Source organism: Diabrotica virgifera, chromosome 6 (genome assembly GCF_917563875.1).
Source record: "Diabrotica virgifera virgifera chromosome 6, PGI_DIABVI_V3a".
NCBI lineage: Eukaryota > Metazoa > Arthropoda > Insecta > Coleoptera > Chrysomelidae > Diabrotica > Diabrotica virgifera.
In genome coordinates this window covers 249,030,697-249,053,071 of record NC_065448.1, presented here as the reverse complement: position 1 = coordinate 249,053,071, position 22,375 = coordinate 249,030,697, and the positions used below count along the sequence as shown (strand labels likewise).

The following is a 22,375-nucleotide window of genomic DNA, read 5'->3' as shown; positions in this document are numbered from 1 at the left end:
AAAGAACTGGAATGGGAAGACATGGGTATCAACATAAACGGGAAGAATCTCAATCACCTCAGATATTGCGATGATGTTAACGTTATTACAACCAACCAAGAAGAAGTAGCCCCAATGCTGACTCAACTAACACACGCATCAGAGAAGATAGGATTAAAAATGAACATGAGTAAAACCAAAATCATAACAAATATAAACGACAGAATAAATGTAAATATAAATAATGTCAATATTGAGGTTGTTGACGAATATATATACCTGGGTCAAATAATCAAAGCTAATAAAGAGAACCAAACAATTGAAGTACAGAGAAGAATCCGATTGGCGTGGGCAGCATTTGGAAAGTTAAGATGGATACTAAAAAGCACAAAGATACAACAGTACCTATAAACCCGTGTATTTGACCAGTGCATCCTTCCTGTTCTGACGTATGGCTCAGAAACATAGACATTAACAAAGGCCAACATAAACAAAATTGAAATAACTCGGAGAAAAATGGAAAGATCCATGTTGAGAATAAAACTACAAGACAGAAAATCAAACAAATGGATAAAAGAGAAAACAAAAGTAAAAAATGTAACTGAACATATAACAGGGTTAAAATGGAGATTTGCGGGCCACAATGCGAGACAGGAAGATAAAAGATGGAATGCTGAAATACAAAACTGGAGACCGTGGACAGGAAGAAGAGGAAGATGAAGACCTCAGATGCGATGGAAGGACGATATTGTAAAAGCTGCAGGAACTCACTGGAAAAGCGCAGCCAAGGACAGACGGAAATGGAAAGATTTGGGGAAGGCCTATGTCCAAAGTTGGATAGAAATGGGCTAAAAGAAGAAGAAAGAAGAAGATCTAGTCTGTAGTTAATCTAGATCCACTGTAATCTAGGACGTCTTCTATTCCTCCTTCTATTTGGTATCCATTTCCAAGCTCTTAGAAGCTCTTCTTTCGTCCATTCTTCGTAAATCTCCATACCAGAGTAATTTTCGTCTTTCTATTTCGTCATTTAGTGTCTCCTAATTCATTAGTTCTCTAATTCGTTCATTTCTCAGTTTGTCCATTCGTGTTTATCTGCAGCTTCTTATTCAAAATATCATTTCCACTGAATTTCTTCTGTTTTTCAGTTTTTGAAGATATTCTTCTTTAGCGGCGAATCGATTGAGGGTAAAATTTGATTGATCCGCGCGCATGCGCACACCGACAGTATGGTATTAGTTGTTATACGGGCTCTGATTGGGTGTTGAAATTTTGAAATGATCTGTCAATAATTGTTCAATATGGAGGTTATCGGCAAACAAAAATATTGTATAATATTAGTTTTTATTGATGTGTGGACAGAAATAAAATCAAATTTATAATTATAGTGACTTTTTAAATAGTTTTGAAAAGCCGCAGGTACGTAATTCTAAATGTATCAGTTGGAAATACCTAATAGTTTCAATACCTATCTATTTGGAAAATGTAAACAAAATAATGTAGTTACCTATTAGTAGGCAATGCTTTAATTTACATAATCTGATTACGAACAAACTTTCTACAAATTTTCATCTCATATAGCGTTTTCTTACTCTATATTTTGTTGTATTTTATTTCGACAAAAATCAAACTAATAATTTTATTAAATTCATATAAATTTATGGTGTAAACGTTTAGTTTGTGTATATTCCCACATGACGTATACGAGAGTTTGGTGCAGTTTGAAATGGTGTCAACTTTCGTACGGCGCGGTAGACGTGAAGTGGGTTCAAGCCCCAAGCAAGTTATTATTTTTTTATTTTTTTTTATAGATTTTATGATTGTAAGTATATTATTATATAATTTTTGAAGATATTCTTCTTTTTTGAAAGTGGTAGATAAGAAAGTTAGTTTGATTTTTAAATAAAATAAGTACAAATAACCTTTTAAGTATATTTACTTCGTTTAACTTACCTATTATATAATAGAAGAATATCTTCTTACGTGCGTACAAAGTACACACACATTCTTTTTTTTTATTTGTCACTCACGTGTCTCTGACTCATACATTGAGCAGCTTTCTACTAGTTTTTCTGCAGCTTCTTCTCCAAAACATCATTTTCACTGCATTTATTCTATTTTTCATTTTTTTTTTATTTGTCACCCACGTCTCTGAGCCATACAGTGAGCAGCTTTCCAGTATTGTTTTAAAGATTTGTTTTATAGTTTTGCTTTTAATCGTCGCTCCATATAATCGAGTATAATTATTGTCAGGTTAGTGTCTTTTCTTTTTTATTTTATTTATTATATCCAATTCATATTATCCTGTATTTGTTTAAGTTACCTCCAAGTATAAATTATATTCATTTTTTTTTGCTTTATGGAGTTGTTATTTATCTCCAGTAGTCCAGGGCTCATCTGTTTTGAGATGGACGTTGAGAGGTGACTCAAATTTTTTTGCAGAAATTGCTTGAAAATAACTCATATAATAATATGTGAGTTATCCTCCCACTCAAAATGGTCCGGAACATTGTTTAAATAATCAAAATGTCAAAAAATTAAGGAAAAATTCGATTTTTTTTATTGGTTTTTTGATTATTGATTACTGTTCATTTCTGAGAAAAGTTTTGCTGAGATAAAAGTTTTATAATTAAATTTCCTACAATATAAAATTAGTTAAAAATTTAAAAAATAGTCACCCTTGTTGCAAAATAGCAATACTTGCGAAAAAAACCATACCAAAACAAGTATTCGCATTTTACGTTTTTCAACCATTTATGCTACACTTAGGACCTTCATATTTTACCCAGAAAAACTTTATGATATCGTAAAACAACACTGTAAATTTCATTAAGATCGGTTTAATAGATTTTGCAAAATAAATTTTGCAATCCAGCTTTCGCAAAAAAAATTCATTTTTTAAAAATGTTGCAGGACTGAAAATACAGCAGATAGTAAGTTGAATTTAGTTAGTTTTAGAATTTAGTAAGTTTTTTGCTTATAGAAGTGTACTGTACCTTTCATTTGCAATTTGCAAAATTAAAATCGAATAATTACCACGGCGTCAGGAAATTTTTCAAATAAACATTAATTTTTGGTGCTACGCGCAGGACAGCGGTGTTCGATTCACACAAGTTGATTTCCACCAAAATTTCTTCTAATCTTTATCTAATATATTATTTTCTTACTCTATATTTTGTTGTATTTTAATATGTTAATTCCACAAAAATCAAACTAATTTTATTATTGTTTGTGAAATATTGTTTAAACAATTGCATATGTTTAAAAATAATAAAATTTTATTTTTTAAGTTAAAATATATGAACAAAGAAAGTTTTTGCTAAAAATAGTGTTATTTTAAAGGATAAAGTATGTGTTTTTATTTTGCAATAAACAAATTTATTTATTTATATCGAAATGTAATAAAAATTAAAATGTATCAATCATTATTAAAGGTCATTGAAATGCCCAATCAGAGCAAACTATCCGCTGTCCTGCGCGTAGCGCCAAGAATTAATGTCTATTTAAAAAAATTCCTGCCGCCGTGGCAGTTAATCGATTTTAATTTTGCAAATTGCAAATAAAAGGCACAGTACATTTCTATATGCAAAAAAAAATTCAACTTGCTATCTGCTTTATTTTCAGTCCTGTAACATTTTGAAAAAACGAATTTTTTTTGCGAAAGCTGGATTGCAAAATCTATTTTGCAAAATTTATTGAACTGATCTTAATGAAATTTACAGTATTATTTTAGTGTATCATAAAGTTTTTCTGAGTGAAATATGAAGGTCCTAAGTGTAGCATAAATTGTTGAAAAAACGTAAAATGCGAATACTTGTTTTTGTATAGTTTTTTCGCAATTATTGCTATTTTGCAACAAGGGTGACTATTTTATAAATTTATAACCAATTCTATATTGTAGGAAATTTAATTATGCAACTTTTATGTTAGTACAACTTTTCTCGGAAATGAATACTTTTAAAGATATAAATCAAAAAACGAAGAAAAAAATCGAATTTTTCCTTCGTTTTCTGACATTTTGATTATTTAAACAATGTTCCGGACCTTTTTGAGAGGGAGGATAACTCAAATATTATTATTTGAGTTATTTTCAAGCAATTTCTGCAAAAAAATTTGAGTCACCTCTCAACGTCCAAATGTACTAATATTTTTACAGATCCGCCTTGGTCTACAGGTCTTCTGCAATGTTTCCAATGGCCATGTGTTGCGTTTTATCATAATTATTTTTCAAATTCTAGCTTTTTCATCATGTAGACGAACATCTTTTACTTCTGCTAAAATTATTTAATCATCGACAAACAACAGGGTTAATTGTTAATTTTTTACTCTCATCTGTCCACACTTCTTGTTCCAGTTTTTTAGTGTTTCATCTATATAAAGGTTAAATAAGGTCGGTGACAGGCAGCATCCTTGTCGAAGTCATTTCTCGACTTTAAACGGTTCTGAGTAGTTTTGTCCGACTTTAATTACACATTCATTGTCTTCGTAAAGTGATTTGACTGCATTTATGTAGGTGTTATCTACTCAGTGATTTTCCATTGCTTTCCACAGGTCTGGGACAGTATCATAGGCCTTTCGGATGTCCACGAATGTAATGTGCAATTCAACGTTGAAGGCTATTGTTTTTTCTATGAGCTGTTTTATAGAATAATATATTATGAAAAGAGCATTTACTGATGGTCGTTATGATGCAGGTACGAGGGATAAGACACGAGCCGCAAAGCGGCTAGTTTCGTATAGAATACGAGCATCATAATGACAATTAAATTTAAGTTGTATACATGATTTACCCTTGCAACAGATGTAGGACTACGAGTGGGAGACGATGTGGTATCTTTTCAAACGTAGCTACTGGAGAAGATTATGAGATATGCCGACTATACAAAAGAATAACTGCTTTTAATAAACCAACACAAATTATAGCACACGCTGATGATCTTGACCTTATCATTTGTACCTACCCACAAAAAAAAATACTTAAAAGAGCTTACTTATATATCCATTCCTGCTTAACTATCCGGAGAAAATATAGATCTCATAATAAAGGAAGGGAAACTAAAGTAATGGTGTCAGCACAAAGTACAAAAACTGACCAAAACTTTAGCTATATAAAATATATGATATATTTTGTAGCCATCACAACACAAAGAAATAATAGACTGGGATCTTATTTTCCTCTGAAATTTTTATATTATTAATTATTTATGTCAATTATTAATTTTTTTAACGGTTAATCTTTAACGAAACTAATAATAATGCTGTTATACACTAATTTATTCATAAAATTTATTGGCTATTTTTGAAACGGTTTTGAAAATTTCCATTTAACGTATTAATAATGAAATGTCCTCGGACTGATCTATTAATTAATATTCTTTGCAACGTAATTTATTTTTGGACAATATGACAATTAATCATATTCATTTTGATTGTTAATTTAGTATTTGTAAAATAATTGTAAGTGATCCTTAGTGAATTTTATTTTGTAACTTTAAAGGGCTGTAACTTTTATATGCTTTTATTAAGAGCATATATTTGTACTAAGTTAAGTTAGGTTCAATCGAACTATTTTTGGTTCCAGAATATTTGATGTAATTTATGACCTGTGCTTTTGTTACATCCTGTATAACTATTATATATTATACAAAATCATCTATACCCATATCTGTAAATCATCCATCTATTTTAAAATTATTATAGCTTTAATAAAATCATTTATGTCCATATAAGACATGCTGTCAGCCTGCTACAAAAATGTACTAAACGTTCGTTTAATTGCTGAAATAATAAAATAAAATTGAAACAACATCCGAATGACTTCCGGACTTAAATCGTATTGTCAGTTTAGAACATAAATCTTATTATTACAGTTAACAGAAACCAGTTGCTTGTTCAGTTGTGTTAATGAATACCGAGAACAATTCTACAAGATGAAAATGGAAACCTATAGTTTATCTATGAACGAAGGTTCATTGTAAATGTCATTTTTCTAAATAATAATAGGGGTAGTACCATTGTATAACTAGACCAATCTACTTGTGTAGATAAACAATGGTAGTACAAAAACCAAAAAGTCAAACTATCGTGAGACAATATTAATAATCGTATCTATAGTCAATATTTTAATACCAGATGAAAGAAAAAAAGAAGACTGGATGAATGCAGAAATACTTGACATGATGGATGAGAGACGGCTATACAAAGATAAAGATACTACCAAATACCGTGAAACATATAAGAATAAGAGCCGAGGTAAGAAAAACTAAAGAGAATGGTTCTCGGAGAGATACGAAAGACGTACAGCAGGGCTGTATCTTGTCTCCTATTCTCTTTAAACATATACTCGGAAGAAGTATTTAAGACAGCGTTAGGGGAAGAACAGAACAAGTAGGTCGAGGTGGAGGTGTAGGTCGCGGTGGATGCTACTAGTTAAGTCGCGGTCGATGTCGACAGCACATAGCAAGGAGGTCATCTACGCTGTCAGTCGAGCTAGAACCACTATCAAGTGAAGTAGTTTAATGAAATTAGAAGAAATTCAAAAATAAACTGAATACAAAAAAGGGATTATATAAAAAGTATCAACTCAGATAGCGCAGGTAATGACAACTTGGCTTCGAACGGAACAATTACAGGGAAGCATCCTTGTAAGCCGCGCAGTAGACATCCATGTAAAACAAACTCATTTTATTTTCAAAAGCATCGATGTAAACCTCTTGGATGGCATCACGCTAAACCTCCACCGCGACTTACCTGCTCTGTTTGCTTCCATTCATTACAATGTGTTTGTTTTACATGGATGTCGACATCGACCGCGACCGACACCTACACCTCCACCGCGACCTACTTGTTCTGTTCTTACCCTTAGAGGAAAGCACAGAGGGCTTAAAGATAAATGAAGAAATAATTAATAACATGGGGTATGCTTACGAAGCTGTGATTCTCGCGAGTAGTATGGAGGAGCTGAGTTGCCTGATGGGTAAGATACAAAGAACAAGTACACAATACGGACTCAAACTGAACATCACAAAAACCAAATGGATCCTAGTAAGCAAAACCCAACAACACGCAAGACAAAAGACAACTGATTAAAAAATCAAAGAATTGAACACGTGAATTCGTACACTTACTTAGGAACAACAGTTAATTCAGTTAGGATCAAGCGAAGGAAATACGTATAAGAAAAGAAAAAGCAAGAGCGTGGTTCACTAGTATGAAGCAAATTTTTACCTTAACAGCCTCACCCTACCTCTCAAAATCTAACTTCTTAAATGTTATGTATTTCCGGTTTTGTTATATGGAATGGAGGCGTGGACAATGACCGCCACATGAATGGAGAAAATAGAGGCCCTCAAAATGTGGTTCTACCGACGTATATTACGTATACCCCGGACCGAGTACGTGACCAACGAGGAAGTACCTACTGTGCCGGATAAGTAAGGAGAGAATGGTAGGAATAACTATCAAGAAAAGAAAGTTGGAATACTTGAGTACTTGAGTCACGTTATGATGAGGCGCAGCAGTAAATATAGAGTACTTCAGCTAATTATTTAAGTGAAAATAGACATCAGAACTGGTTCAGGGAGGAGAAGACACTTGCGGCAATGATTCGGATTGTCATCTGCCGAACTATTCAGATCTGCCATAAACAAAGTCAGAATAGCCCTGTTAATTACCAACGTTTGGAACGGAAAAGGCACGTGAAGAAGAAGATAATTTATATCTTTCTAATAAGTATCTAGTAATGTAATACTAGTATCTCTGCTAGTATTTCTCGCTAAATTTGTAATACCCACCATAAAATTTTACCATCCCAGAGAACGGCAATTCTCGCCAGTGGTGCACAACTCCCGTACATGCGACACTATTTACACCAAATGTTCGATTTTCTAAATCTGACTGAATTAATAATTGGGCCAAATGCTATCTTAAAGTATAGGAAAAGACTCGCCCATCCAAATGTCAACCACCTATTTGGGTTCAAGGGTGTGGATTTTACGACCCTTCCCATTTATTGTGTGTTTTTCGTTCTCGTCCCCAAAACTCCCAAAAATTTCGAAAATGTATGTCCGACCTTTGCGGCTTCTGATAGTGCTGATTATTACCTTTCCAACGCATGTTTAATTTTTAAAATCGTTTATACCTACCACTCAAAAGTTACCGAGCTAAGAAATTTTATTCAATTTTTATTTAAAAAGGGGAAAATATTTGTATGTATGTATGTATGTATGTGGGTATGTGTGTGTATGTTTGTAGAAAAGTTACACCGATCTGAATTTTTTTTCTGTGTTTCAAGAGGGAGTCAGGGCCGATTCAGAACCGGTGTAGTTTGTGACACCCATAATCCGGCTATAGGACTGGGTAGGTACAAAACAGAAAATTTTTGGGGGCATATATCTTCGGTTCAAGGAAAGACAGGAAAACCGCAAATACACCAAATCAATAGCGTTGAGTTAAGGTTTCAAATGGTGCCTAAGCGGTTATGATCAGACATACACACGGCTCAGTATAGCCGAAAAACTAAAAAACTAAACTTTGAAAATTTTGGTTTTTCGACAATTACTCAAAATTTCAACCTACGAATTGCGCCAATAATTGAACGTTTGTAGTATGACTCTAGTTACGTCTAACGGTGTATTGTATACCTCATATCTGGGAAAATTCGAATTTTTAAGTATAGGCTTTATACGTGTGACCAAATCTATTTCTTATGGGAAAACCGGTTTTTCAAGCTCAATAATTACTGTAATACCTTCAGTTATCATACTTGACCTTGGATGCATCAGATACTACTTGTTAATACTTTCAAACCCATGTTTAGTGATCAAAATAGGTTAAGCCGTTTCGAAGTTATCAAGCTTTAAAGTATAATTCATTTGACCATTATCGCCGAAATGGTTTATGTAGTTGTAATGGTTACGACGCTAAATTTGATTAGGCAATCCGAGTTCATTTACAAGCCGTCTCCCAATATTTTTTTCAATCTATTTCGAATAGAAAAAAATCCAGTGTACATTCGATGGACACTAGATCATTTGAGAGATAATTTTAGAAAGGCGACCATTTATAACGCTTAACGTGGAATCGAGAAACATTGCATTCAACTTCATACATTTAATTTATAAATAACTTTGAAAAACTCCTGATACAAGAATAAAAACCGCTAAACGCCGTAAAGATGAGTGACGCATACAATATTCCAGCTACAAAAGAGCTGACATGAATATTACGTGGCGCAAAAACGTATTTTCATTTTGATGAAAAATAAAACTCTAGTTTTATTTTAAAAGATGTTTCCATAATATTTGCTAAATTTGAAGTAAAACGCACCACAAAAGAGTAACTTTGATAGTGTTTGTATTTTATTAGAATTTGTTAGAATTTTATTTTCCATCAAAATGAAAATATATTTTCACGCCACGTCATATTCATATCAGCTCTTTTGTAGCTGGAATATTGTATGCGCCACTCATTTTTACGGCGTTTAGCGGTTTTTATTCTTATCTGTATTATATTCGTTATACTTGCAAAAGACGATGTGGCTTCCGGTTATTTGTACCTCCTTAAAGAGCAAATTCCGCCCACGGTAAATCAACATTGAATAGAAATAGAATATAGAATTCTAATTCTGGTCATTCTTTTACCATAGATATTACATTACGCAGCTACTAACTATTCTCCGAATAGAGCCCAAAGGCGATTTAACAATTTAACAATGTGTGCGTTCACTTCCTTACTGTTTCCTTTTTGGGACTTCATTGTTTTATGTGTGTGTATGTGTTTTTAAACAGGATGCCAGTCCATTTATAATAATAATATTAATAACTTACTGTTGCTTACCTACTGAAAGTGCATTGAACTTTTTTATTGTTTCAGATCCCTTTCTTAGTTATGTGAGGCAAAAAATCGCCACCGGTAAGTGACCACTCAATAAAGATAAATAATATAATAGTCCTGGATCCCGCGCACCAAAAAAAAGTTTTTTAATAGTAAGCTGAAAAAATAGCTTAACGGTGTCTTTGTCAGAGTCGGACAAACTTTGATGTACGGGAACACTCGAACAGACGAAGTTTTAATTGTGGAACAGGTTTCAGGTTTCGAACGTCAGACTACGAAAATGTTTCATGTATTTTGTCGGACAAAACTTCCAATTGATTTATTACCCTTTCATTAAACTCTCATGCAATCGTATCGGACTTCTTAAAATGCTCAACATACTAGGTTTTTCAATAAGTTTTGCGGTTCGATAAGAAAAACATAATTTTATGACTTGAAATATCCTTTATTATTCAGTGTAGTCTTCCAGAACATCAATACACTTGTTTCAAGGAGATTTCAATTTATCAATTTCATCCCTTAGGGATAATCAGGAAGGACTGCCAAATACGCTTCCACAGCTGTTATATACTCATCATTTGATGAAAAACGCTTTCCACGCATAATTTTTTTAGGTATTGAAAGAAAAGGATGTCGCCAGGAACCAGATCCGATTAATACTGTGGAAGCTCCAAGAACTCGAACTTAACTTCATGGATTTTAGCAATTGGTAAAATGCTCATATGACACGGTGCATTGTTCTGATGAAAACGAATTTTTTTCTTTTGCAAACCGGGTCTTTTTTCACGATGTTTTCCTTCAGCTGGTCTAAAAGGTTACTATAGCATCCAGAATTGATTGTTTTGTCAGTTTGCAAGTAATCCACAAAAAAATTCCTCTAACATCTCAAAAAATGATGCTAGCATCTTTGTGGCCGATTCCTGGACAAAAACTCGTTTTGGAGCTGAAAAACCAGATTCTACCGCTGTTTAACCTCTTGTTTTGATTCAGCATCATGGTAATAGACCAAGGTTCATCCATTGTGATAAATCATCACACAAAATCTACTTTATCCTTTCGGAAACGCCCTAAATATTGCTGAGAAAGTCGCATTAAAGTGTGTTTGGGTTCCGTTGTCAGTAAATGCGGCACCCATGGTGACCACAGCTTTTTGTAACCCAATACTTCGGCCAAAATATTGCTTACACTGCCCAATGTAATGTCTAGGGATTCTACTAAATCACTTTCAATTAGTCGACGAGTTTCCAATACGATATCCTTTGTTTTTTCTACGATTTCTGGTGTTGTTGCTGTTTTTGGGCGTTCCTGACGTGGATCGTCTTCAAGGCTTAAACGACCGTGTTTAAATTGAGCAACTCCCTTTCTACTGTAATAGTTGAAGGCAAAGAGTCCTTATACACTTTCAACATTCGGTCATAAATTTCCTTTGCTTTTAAACCTTCCAAAAATAAAAATTCAATTACTGCAAGATACTTGATTATTTCCATTGTAAAAAATACTGTGACCCATCGATACTAATCGAGAGTTATCAAGTAACTCTATGAGAATACGGTAACGTTATAAATAACATGTAAAGTATACAGTAAAATAGCGTTACCGTATTCTCCTAGGGTTACTTGATAACTCTCTAATAGTCCGTTCTTTAACGGTAAAATATTGCAAAATCTCTAAATTTTAAAGAACCGCTTGGATTGACATGAAATTTGGCATACACATAGCTAACAAGATAAAGAAAAAAAGTGATATTGTGCCGATATGTGCTTTTGCCCTGGGGGTGGTTTTCATCCCCTCTTGGGGGTGAAAAAATATTCGTCCAAAGAAAGTCAGGAAATGGATAAACTGGCTCATTTTAAGTAACTTTTGTTCTATAGAGTTTTTTAACGAAGTCAATACTTTTCGAGCTATTTGGCAGTGAATATGTTCATTTTTTCAACAAAATAACAACGCTTTTAGACGGTTTTTCGCAAATAACTCAAATAGTAAGTATTTTGTCGAAAAAACATTCTTAACAAAAATATAGCCTGTAAAGAATTTTAAAAAATGGTGTATACATCACGTCTCTACACCTAGTAGAAGCAGAGTTATAGCTAATGAAAAATAGTTTCATATTCGTCAAATTCCAAATGGAATACTTTAACGTGAAAAAACCAAAAATGAAGCACATTTCGGGGAAAACTTTATTTTTGTTTTATAAAAAAATTTTTAGCATCAAAATTAAACAAGTTACGCTCAAAATAAAGTTAGTCCCTTTTGGTTTTGGTAAAAAAATCGAGAAAATCACCCCCTAATAAATATCTTAAATGAACTTAACCGTTACGACTTCACAAGTTTCTTGACTCGTATATATATTGTTTATATGATCTGTAAGTTTCATCAGTTCAAAGTCCTTATTATTGAAAGGGCTGTAGTTAAAAGGGGTTGAACGAGTCACTGATCACGAATGTATGCAAATTTAGAAACACCAAATCTTAATCAATTTTTGTCTAACAGAAAAACAAAAATTACATGATATTCAGAAAAGCAAATCTGACTTTTTCTGTTTTTCTAGATTTTTGGTATCTCTAACAATTTTTAAGTTATTTTGAAAAAAATCATATTTTTCAAAATTTAAATTTTTAAAAATTTTACTTTGAAACCAAATTTTTTCAAAAATAAGCACTTTGAATCGATGAAACTTACAGATCATATAAACACAATATAAATAAAGTAACTTGTGGAGCGGTAACGATTAATTTCATTTAAGTTGCTAATTAGGGGGTGGTCTTCCCGATTTTTTGTTGCAAAAACAAAAGGGACCAAATTTATTTTGAACGTAACTTGCTTAAATTTAATGCTAGAAACTTTTTGTAAAAACGGAAATAAAGCTTTTTTTAAACACTTTAAAAAAGTTTTAATGAGTTTTCCCCAAAAAGTGCTTAATTTTTTGAATATTTCACGTCGAAATATTCTATTTGAAATTTGGTGAATATGAATCTATTTTTCATTGCCTATAACTCTGGTTCTGCAAGATCCAGAGACCTAAAGCGTACACCATTTTTTTTTTTACTTTTTTATAGGCTATATTTTTGCTAAGAACATTTTTTTCGACAAAATACTTACTTTTTGAGTTATTTGCGAAAAACCGTCTAAAAATGTGGTTATTTTGTTGAAAAATGAACAAATTCACTCGCAAATAACTCGAAAAGTGTTGACTTGGCGTAAAAGCTCTATAGAACAAAAGTTACTTAAAATTAGTCAGTTTACCCATTTCCGGATTTATTTTGGACATATATTTTTTCACCCCCAAGAGGGGGTGAAAGTCACCCCCAGGGCAAAAGCACACATCGGCACAATATCACTTTTTTTCTTTGACATGTAAGCTATACGTATGCCAAATTTCATGTCAATCCAAGCGGTTCTTTAAAATTTAGAGCAAAAACCGTGAAAGAATGGACTATAAATGGTTTTTAAAAAAATAATGAATTGACAGATCGCAATAAAACTTCACATACTACGTTCATATGAAGAGTGTACCAACAAAACAAAAAAAAATTAGGCTAGTAACAACGCCCTCTCTTATCGAACCCCAAAACTTATTGAACAACCTAGTAGTTGTCGGACAAATATTTTTTCATATAAAAATTCACAAGGAAAAAGTTTTCCTGTGGTTGGCTGTATACCATGTAATACAAAAAACGGTAAAATCCTGTATAAAAGGTATATTTTTTTTAATATATCTATTTTAATTATATATTTTTTTTACATATTTAAATATACCTTTTATACAGGATTTTACTGATTTTTTCATATATTATTATTATATAAAGTTTGCTATTGAATAAACTTAAAAACAACCTGCTAGTTTTCACAATCATAAACTTGTCAGGATGACAAGTTCCACAATTAAAGTCACGTTTCACAATTAAAACTTCCCCTGTTTCAGTGTTCCCATACATCAAAGTTTGTCCGACTAGATACCGTTAAGCTATTAACAAATTTTCAGCTTACACAGACCTTTTTTTGATACGCGCGATCCAGGCCTATAAATTTATTAGACCAGGATATTTAGAACCAAAAACACCGGAATAAATCGATTTTAAATTAATACAGCACCTATCGACTTGCAACTTTTTGCATTGTGTTCAGGCCCACGTCAGGAAAAAAGTATATAATAGAAAAATGGATGTAAATGCATAATTGCATTTTAAAGTGCATAAAATGAGTGTGAGACTATGCAACTTATAAACAAGACCTGCATATGATTTGCATGTATTACGGATATTCTTTAAAAATGTTTGCATATTTGCGCCAATTTTGTGCATATATATACACTTGTTTGCTCTGTTTTTGTTGCATATATTCCGGTCTATGATAATAATTATAACTGTGAAGGATTTTATACATGTTTGTTCTTTATTTCAAAGGGATACTATATTGGTTCATGTTGTTTATGATTATTTATGTTACCAGACTAAAAGCACGAAAGCATGAATATTGTACCGTAGGTAAATCGCTACATTGACCTTGAAATTTTCGTTTTATCCTTACGGAAAATCGGCAGTTGTGACAATTTTGACTAATGAGATGAAAAATCCATTAATTCCTTTCTATTACTTCGGACATAGGCTCACCACTATAACCTTCTTTAAATAATTTAGCTACTATTACTGGATATTTTATGAAACATCTTAACAAAATCTGCATAATTGTCCAACAGGGTGTACAAAATTTTCAACGAAAACTTTTCGTTTATAAATTTGCAAAAGTCTGTGTGTTATTGCATTGCCGCTCCTGCAATACTTAGAGCAGGTGTATCGATGGATTCTTATGTAGTTTTGCCTTCTGAATCCAAATCTGAAAACGGCATTTCGATATCTCTAACCGTCTTCGAGATAATCGACCTCAAAGTCTAAAATGTGACGTCACAATCCGGTTATTTCCTACCGACGACGCACTAAACGTCAGCTTAAATGGTTGATTAGGAAGTAGGCTACTTTTTTAATCTCAATTTGTTCAGCAAAGCATAGTTTATTTACATTTGAGTTTGACACTTCGTGAATGTCAAACTAAATTTTAAATTAGTATTAATAAAACATCAACGACATTTGATAGTGAATTTAATTATTATATAAAATAAATAAGATGTTCAAAAATACAATTTGAGTATATTTTAAAAGCAATAATTTATTAAGTAGGTATATATTTACGAGTATACGGCCTACCCTTTATAATAAATGGAGTGTTCCATTTGTTATGAAATTAAAATAAAGGGTGTTCAGAAACTCTACCGACAAACTGAGGTTCCTTAGATAATTTTAAGACAATTTAATCCAGTTCATCTAGTCCGAAAATGCTTCCTAAAGAAGCTAGAGTTATTTGAAGATGGCGTCTGGTAATTAGTTTATCTTAAATATCTCCAAAACGCTTCTATTTAGAACAACTAAAATTGGTACACATATTTATCTTCCAGGGATAAATCGATTTCATTGATTTCAAATTTCTAGTACCGGTCATAGGCGTCCGTTTGGGCAGGGCATCAGTTATATTATCGCATAACTTTTTTGTTTTAAATTTTTAAGCACTTTTGAGTCTGGATTATTAAAATATAAGGTATTATAGTACTAAAAGGTACTCTTACTTTAAGTCGATAGGATACACCGTTTTCTAGAAAAATCGATTTGAAAATTTTTCTTTGTTGGGATATCAAAAAAATTCAATAAAAAAAATATTTAGAAAAACCAAAATTGGTACATTTATTTATATTCCAGAGATGAATCGATTTTATTAATTGTGAATTTCTAGTACCGGTCTAAGCGTCCGTTTTGGGTAAATCAACGGTTATTTTTTTATCGCATACCTTTTTTGTCTTTAATTTTTAAGGATTTTTGACACTAGATTATTAAATTATGAGGTATTCTAGTATTAAAAGTTACTTTTGCTTGAAGTTGGTAAAATACACCGTTTTTTTTTTAATTTTCAAAAAAAAATTTCAAATTCAGGAAACGAAAAATTTTAAAATTGATTTTCTTAGAAAACGGTGTGTCCTACCCACTTAAAGCAAGAGTACCTTTTAGTACTAGAATACCTCACAATTTAATAATCCAGTATCAAAAGTGCTTAAAAGTTAAAGACAAAAAAGTTATGCGATAAAATAACCGTTGCCCCACCCAAAACCACCACCCAAAGTCACCATAGATGGAATCGATTTATCTCTGGAAGATAAATATGTGTACGAAATTTTCGTTTTTTCTAACTAAAAGCGTTCTGGAAGTATTTAAGAAAAACTAATTACAAGACGCCATCTTCAAAGAGCTCTAACTCCCTTAGGAAGCATTTTCGGACTAGGTGAATGTGGTTAAATTCTCTTAAAATTATCTGAGGAATCTCCTGTCTTCGTTTGTCGGTAGAGTTTCTGGACACCTTGTATAGTCGGTTCGCTAAACTCGACACAACTGGCTAGTGATTTTAATAGGTAATTCTTTTGTTTTTGCGAATTTTGCCGAAATTGGCAAAATTACTAATTATTTAGTAATTATTAACTAGGTGATTAGTAATTATTTTTTTTGCCAAATTGGCAAAATTATTGACTAAAATCACTTGCCAGTTGTGTCTGAGTTTAGCTAACCGACAGTATATGAAATAATATTGTTTGTTATAAAAAATTATGGTCTGATATGTGCAATTCTAATGGAAAAAAATATTTGAAGATTTTTCTCAAATTATGGATACCAACATTTTCATTTATAGCTCTTTTATTTTTAATTTGACGAAGGAAAGTTATTCTTCATAAAAAGCTATTCATGTTCTAAGATTTCTGATGCAACCAACATATTATATAAAGTTTTATTAATTTTATACGAGGTATATAAAAATATAAATTTAGATCAAGAGTAAACTAACTTTATAGTTCATAACATTTAAATTAGAATGATATAATTGCACATTAAAACATAATTATTAATTCTAAACTACTTTTCATGTTAGCAATTTTCCATATTACGAATTAAAATACGTATTGTAAATAAACAAAGTTTTCGTTAAAATAATGATCGCATTTTCAGCTTGTTTTTTATTAAATTAATTTACACAAAAAGAAGAATGTAAGCAATTTATTTATTTCAATATACATTGCTTTTCGCTTAAATTCAATGTTCAAACTGCTAAGAGACATATGGGTGGCAGTTTTAACATTGAATTTAAGCGAAAAACAATGTTTATTTGTCAAATAAACATTTCTTTCTGTTTTCTGACAGAACTTAAATGTATTTTGAAATAAATGAGTTAGATACATTCTTCTTTTTGTCTCAATTAATTTAATTTAAAAAATGACAGAAGAAAATGTAACGTACAGTGTATAAGTGAATGGACGCCAAAAGAATGGAATAACCACGTAAGCAGCCACGTGTGGTGAAAATACCAAGAGATCAATCACCAATCAGTAGAAGAAGTGTTGGCTGATCACTCAAAAGATGGAGTGACAACCTTCCATAGAGGTATCAATCCGCCAATGAACAAGCAGAATTGCCTATAAAAGACGAAGAAGACTTAATAGTCAAAAAGCAAATTTTATTACTATTCAATATTCTATTTATTTATTCTTGATCGGGCATATAGGTAAAGTGATTTAAGGTGTGGACACAAGTAATTTAAATTCATTAAAATCGCGATACAACTATTTTGATAAATGGTGGTACTTCTCATAAAAGTTTTGAGTACCGATTCAGCATAAGTACGCAGTTTGTACACAGCGAGCGGGTACCACCTAGTGAGAGTTTTATTGCGTTTGTAAATAAATGTCTTGATTAATGCATGATATAAACAATGTTGAGTAACCACAGACGTGTGCTTTCATTGTTATAATTGACGGAACGACATGCTTTAAGGAACTTTATTCATAATAATTGTGTTAAATGTTGACCTTGTTAAATGTTTTATTTTGCTTTTTGTTAATATGATTCTCAAACTGTTGTATATATTAATAAGCGAGTCTTCTACAGCTGGCGCCTCTTCTCGCATCCTAATTTCCAGCGTTTTCTGTCGAAGGAATCTTCAGATTTTAGATATCTGGCGGTCATTGCATCTTCGACATCTTCTCTCCAGGATCGTCTGGTCTATCTCGTTTTCTTCTAGCGGGAGGAGTCCATTTTTCTATTTTTTGGTCATCTATTTCCAGGCATTATGTGAAGGTGTCCATACCAGTTAAGTCTTTTGCCTTCGATTGTGTCTATTATGTCTAGATCAATTTCTATTTCTCTCCTAATATCTTCGATTCTCACCATATCAAGTCTAGTGAGCCGTCAACATCGTCTCCAATAATTCATTCCCATGGCCTTCATTTTTGATTTGTTTCTTTGGTTATAACTTTAAAAGTATTCACTTCCGAGAAAAGTTGCACTAACGTTAAAGTTGAGTAATTAAATTTCCTACAATATACGATTGGTTAGAAATTTTAAAAATTGTCACCCTTGTTGCAAATTAGCAATAATTGCGAAAAAAGCATAAAAAAAAGTAGGTATTCGCATTTTACGTTTTTCAACTATTTATGCTACACTTAGGACCTTCATATTTTACCGAGAAAAGCTGTATGATACAATAAAACAATACTGTAAATTTTATTAAGATCGGTTCAATAGATTTTGCAAAATAAATTTTGCATTCCAGCTTTCGCAAAAAAATTCATTTTTTCAAAATGTTTCAGGACTGAAAATAAAGCAGATAGCAAGTTGAATTTTTTTACATATAGAAGAGTACAATTCCTTTCATTTGCAATTTGCAAAATTAAAATCGGTTATCTACCACGGCGTCAGGAATTTTTTTAAATAAACATTAATTTTTGGTGCTACGCGCAGGGCAGCGGTGTTCGATTCACACAAGTTGATTTCCACCAAAATTTCTTCCAATCTTTATCTAATATATTATTTTCTTGCTCTATATTTTGTTGTACTTTAATATTTTAATTCCACAAAAATCAAATTAATTTGATTATTGTTTGTGAAATATTGTTCAAACAATTTTATATGTTTAAAAATAATAAACTTTTATTCTCTAAGTTAAAATATATAAACAAAGAAAGTTTTTGCTAAAAAAAGTGTTATTTCGAAGGACAGAGTATGTGTTTTTACTTTGCAATAAACAAATTTATTTATTTATATCTATGTACTAAAAAATTAAAATTTATCAATCATTATCAAAGGACATTGGAATGCCCAATCAGAGCAAACGTGTCCGCTGTCCTGCGCGTAGCACCAAAAATTAATGTTTATTTAAAAAAATTATTGATGTCGTGGTAGTTAACTGATTTTAATTTTGCAAATTGCAAATGAGAGGTGCAGTATTCTTCTATATGTAAAAAAATATTCAACTTGCTGTCTGCTTTATTTTCAGTCCTGTAAGCTTTTGAAAAAATGAATTTCTTTTGCGAAAGCTGGATTGCAAAATTTATTTTGCAACATCTGTTAAACCGATGCTAATGAAATTTACAGTATTGTTTTATTGCATCATGAAGATTTTCTGGGTGAAATATAAAAGTTCTAGGTGTAGCATAAATGGTTGAAAAACGTAAAATGCGAATACTTGTTTTTTTATGGTTTTTCGCAATTATTGCTATTTTGTAACAAGGATGACAATTTTTAAAATTTTTAACCAATCCCATATTGTAGGAAATTTAATTATGCAACTTTTATGTCAGTACAACTTTTCTCGGAAATGAATACTTTTAAAGTTATAATCAAAAAACTAAGAAAAAAATCGAATTATTCCTTCATTTTTTGATATTTTGATTATTTAAACAATGTTCCGGACCTATTTGAGTGGGAGGATAAGTCAAATATTATTATATGAGTTATTTTCAAGCAATTTCTGCAAAAAAATATGAGTCAACTCTCAACATCCAAATGTATATAAATTTTTACAGATGGGTTCTGGTCTAAGTGGATCAATATGGAATATCAGAAGGGGGTAGTGTCAATATCACCTCGCCAGGCATGTCGCTAGTTTTTGTTTTTCAGTATGCGATGGTCGTAGCAATCTGCCTGGCAAGGTGCGATGCTTCACTTCAGTCGAACTATTTTTGTTTCTAGAACAGGGTTGTCCAACTGGCGGCCCGCGGGCCGCATCCGGCCCGCGAGGCTATTTGTTGTGGCCCACGTAAGATTTTCGAAAAGCATATATTTTCTTTAAATGCTGCCACTGTGAAAAAAGATTTTTTAATTTATATTTTATGGTTTAGCAATGTTTTTACATCACAAGTACTGTACCGCGTGCCGCTTCGCGGACGTGTAACGAACACAATCGTCCTCCACCACTATGAGAACTGCACTGATTATTGCGCATCACAGTTCACGCAGGCCACACCTCCCACTGCTTACCATCCGTCGCCAGCCGCCATCGTGCCAGTGTGCTACTGACACGTAGGCTAGTCGGCTAATCTATTACGTTGCTAGTGAACAGTGAACTTGATTAATTCTTTGTCTTGATTCCTCTTATACAATAATGAGTGTGAAACCAGTAAAACGGAAAATTGATAGTGAGAACAGAATTTACAAAGAAAGTTGGGAGAGTGATTACTTGATTGCTAACAATAATGGAAAATTGCAGTGCTTAGTGTGCATGAATGTCGTTTCAGTGCCTAAAGAATATAATGTGAGAAGACATTACACAACAGTGCATGAAAATAAGTATGCTACGTACACAAATGAAAGTCGGCGTGCCCTAGTTGCAGATTTGAAGAAAAAGCTTAAACAGCCAACTGGTATGTTCAGTAAAATATTACACTCTCAAACGCATTCTTTGCATGCATCTTATGCCGTGTCGCTTGAGCTGGCAAAGGCAAAAAAACCTTTCACTGATGGCAATTTGATAAAAAAATGTGCTGTTGAAATGGCCAAAGCTTTCGGTGATTCTAAAATAGCGGAGAAATTTGAATCAGTGCCACTTTCACATCAAACCATACAAAGAAGGATTGTTGCTATGGGTGAGGAAGTAGAAAAATCTATGCTTAGCCTGGTTAAGAAAAATTCATATTTCTCACTTTGTTTGGATGAAAGCACTGATCAAACCGATGTTAGTCAGCTGTTAATATTTGTGCGCACTACTTTTGATGATTTTACCAGTAAAGAGGAGTTATTTGATATTTGTCCTCTTTATGGAACAACAAAAGGAAAAGACATCTATGAGGCTGTGAAGAAAACAGTTGACAGAATTGGAGGCTTTGATAAATGTTCAGCCATAGCAACAGACGGGGCCCCATCAATGACAGGTAAAAAAATTGAATTAGTAGGTCTGCTTCGAGAGAATGGTGTCACTTGCCCAATAATTCATTGTATTATACATCAGGGAGCTTTATGTGGAAAATCAGTCAAGGAAGATCAAGTTTTCCAAACCGTGATTAAGATTATAAATATGATTAGAGATGGAAATCGATATCTTTTACACAGGCAACTTCAGCAGTTTTTAGTGGAAACAGAGGCTGAGTATGGAGACATGCTAATGTACAACAATGTAAGGTGGCTGAGTGCAGGAAAGTGCATGGAACGATTTTTTGCCATAAGAAAGGAAATCCCTGCATTCCTCAACAAATACGTTTCATCTGACACAACTGAACTGGAAGAGAAGTTTAAGGATCCAGAATTCTTAAGACAGTTAGCTTTTATAACAGAACTGACTAATCATCTTAACATGTTAAACTTGAGTCTTCAAGTTAGAAACCAGACGGTTTCAGATTTGATCGGAATGATAAACGGATTCCGGAATAAGCTGAACGTGTTTAAACGTGCTTTGGAAAAGAACAACCTGACACACTTCCCTAGCTGTCTGCAAATAGCAGAAGAATTCAACGGTGAGGAAAATATTGAGTTTTCATCCTGCATTTCACAAATTCAACAAGTTATTGATGAATTCAATACAAGATTTGAAAAAATTGAAAGTCTCAAAAGCAGTGTACTACTTTATAATAACCCTCTTGGAGCAACCATTGATGATCAACCACCCAACTTACAACTTGAGTTATGTGATCTTCAAGCAGACATGTTCCTAATCACCAGACAAGAAAAGGGACCTGAATTTTTCAAATTACTGTCAAAGGAGAAATTCCCAAACCTGCGAGATTTTGGACTGAAAATGACGTCAATGTTCGGAAGCACATATACATGTGAAAGTGCCTTTTCCTCCATGAAATACATAAAAAACAAAAACAGAAGCAACCTTACCGATTCTTCCTTACGTCATCTTATGAGACTGTCTACAACTGAACTGGAGGTGGACATTTCTTCATTGGTGGATGAAACCGATCGACCACAGGCCTCACACTAATTGGATACATATTTTTCGTTGCTTTTGCAATGTTTGTCTTGATTATTGAAAAGTGTTATCAATAAATTTTCCGTTTATAAAATGTAGTTGTTGAGCAATAAAAGAAATAATACTCTTTTTTGTTTTAATTATTTTTATACCTTAATTTATTTTGTTATTACTTGTAAAAATTATTATATGGCCCGCGACAACATCAAAGGTTTTAGTTTTGGCCCTTGAGGCATTGCAAGTTGGACACCCCTGTTCTAGAATGTGATTTATTTTATGGCCTGCCTTT

At 32.5% G+C, this 22,375-nt stretch overlaps 2 protein-coding genes across 20 annotated transcripts in view; both read left to right on the top strand.

Annotated features, from left to right (window-relative positions):
* The window catches only part of LOC114338881 (formin-J), a 552,435-nt gene that overhangs the window by 210,498 nt on the left and 319,562 nt on the right, over nucleotides 1-22,375 (top strand). For all 19 annotated transcript variants that reach the window (XM_050655079.1, XM_050655080.1, XM_050655062.1 and 16 more), the window contains one exon: nucleotides 9,850-9,888. The gene's annotated coding sequence lies outside the window, so the exon portion shown is untranslated. The remainder of the gene's footprint in view (nucleotides 1-9,849; nucleotides 9,889-22,375) is intronic.
* On the top strand, nucleotides 21,466-22,098 carry LOC126886337 (general transcription factor II-I repeat domain-containing protein 2A-like). Its single transcript, XM_050653210.1, has one exon. The coding sequence runs from the start codon at nucleotides 21,466-21,468 to the stop codon at nucleotides 22,096-22,098; it is 633 nt and encodes a 210-aa protein (XP_050509167.1).

Excerpts from the sequence above, each read along its gene's own strand:
- LOC126886337 (XM_050653210.1), top strand. The coding sequence starts at position 21,466 with ATGTTAAACTTGAGTCTTCAAGTTAGAAACCAGACGGTTTCAGATTTG.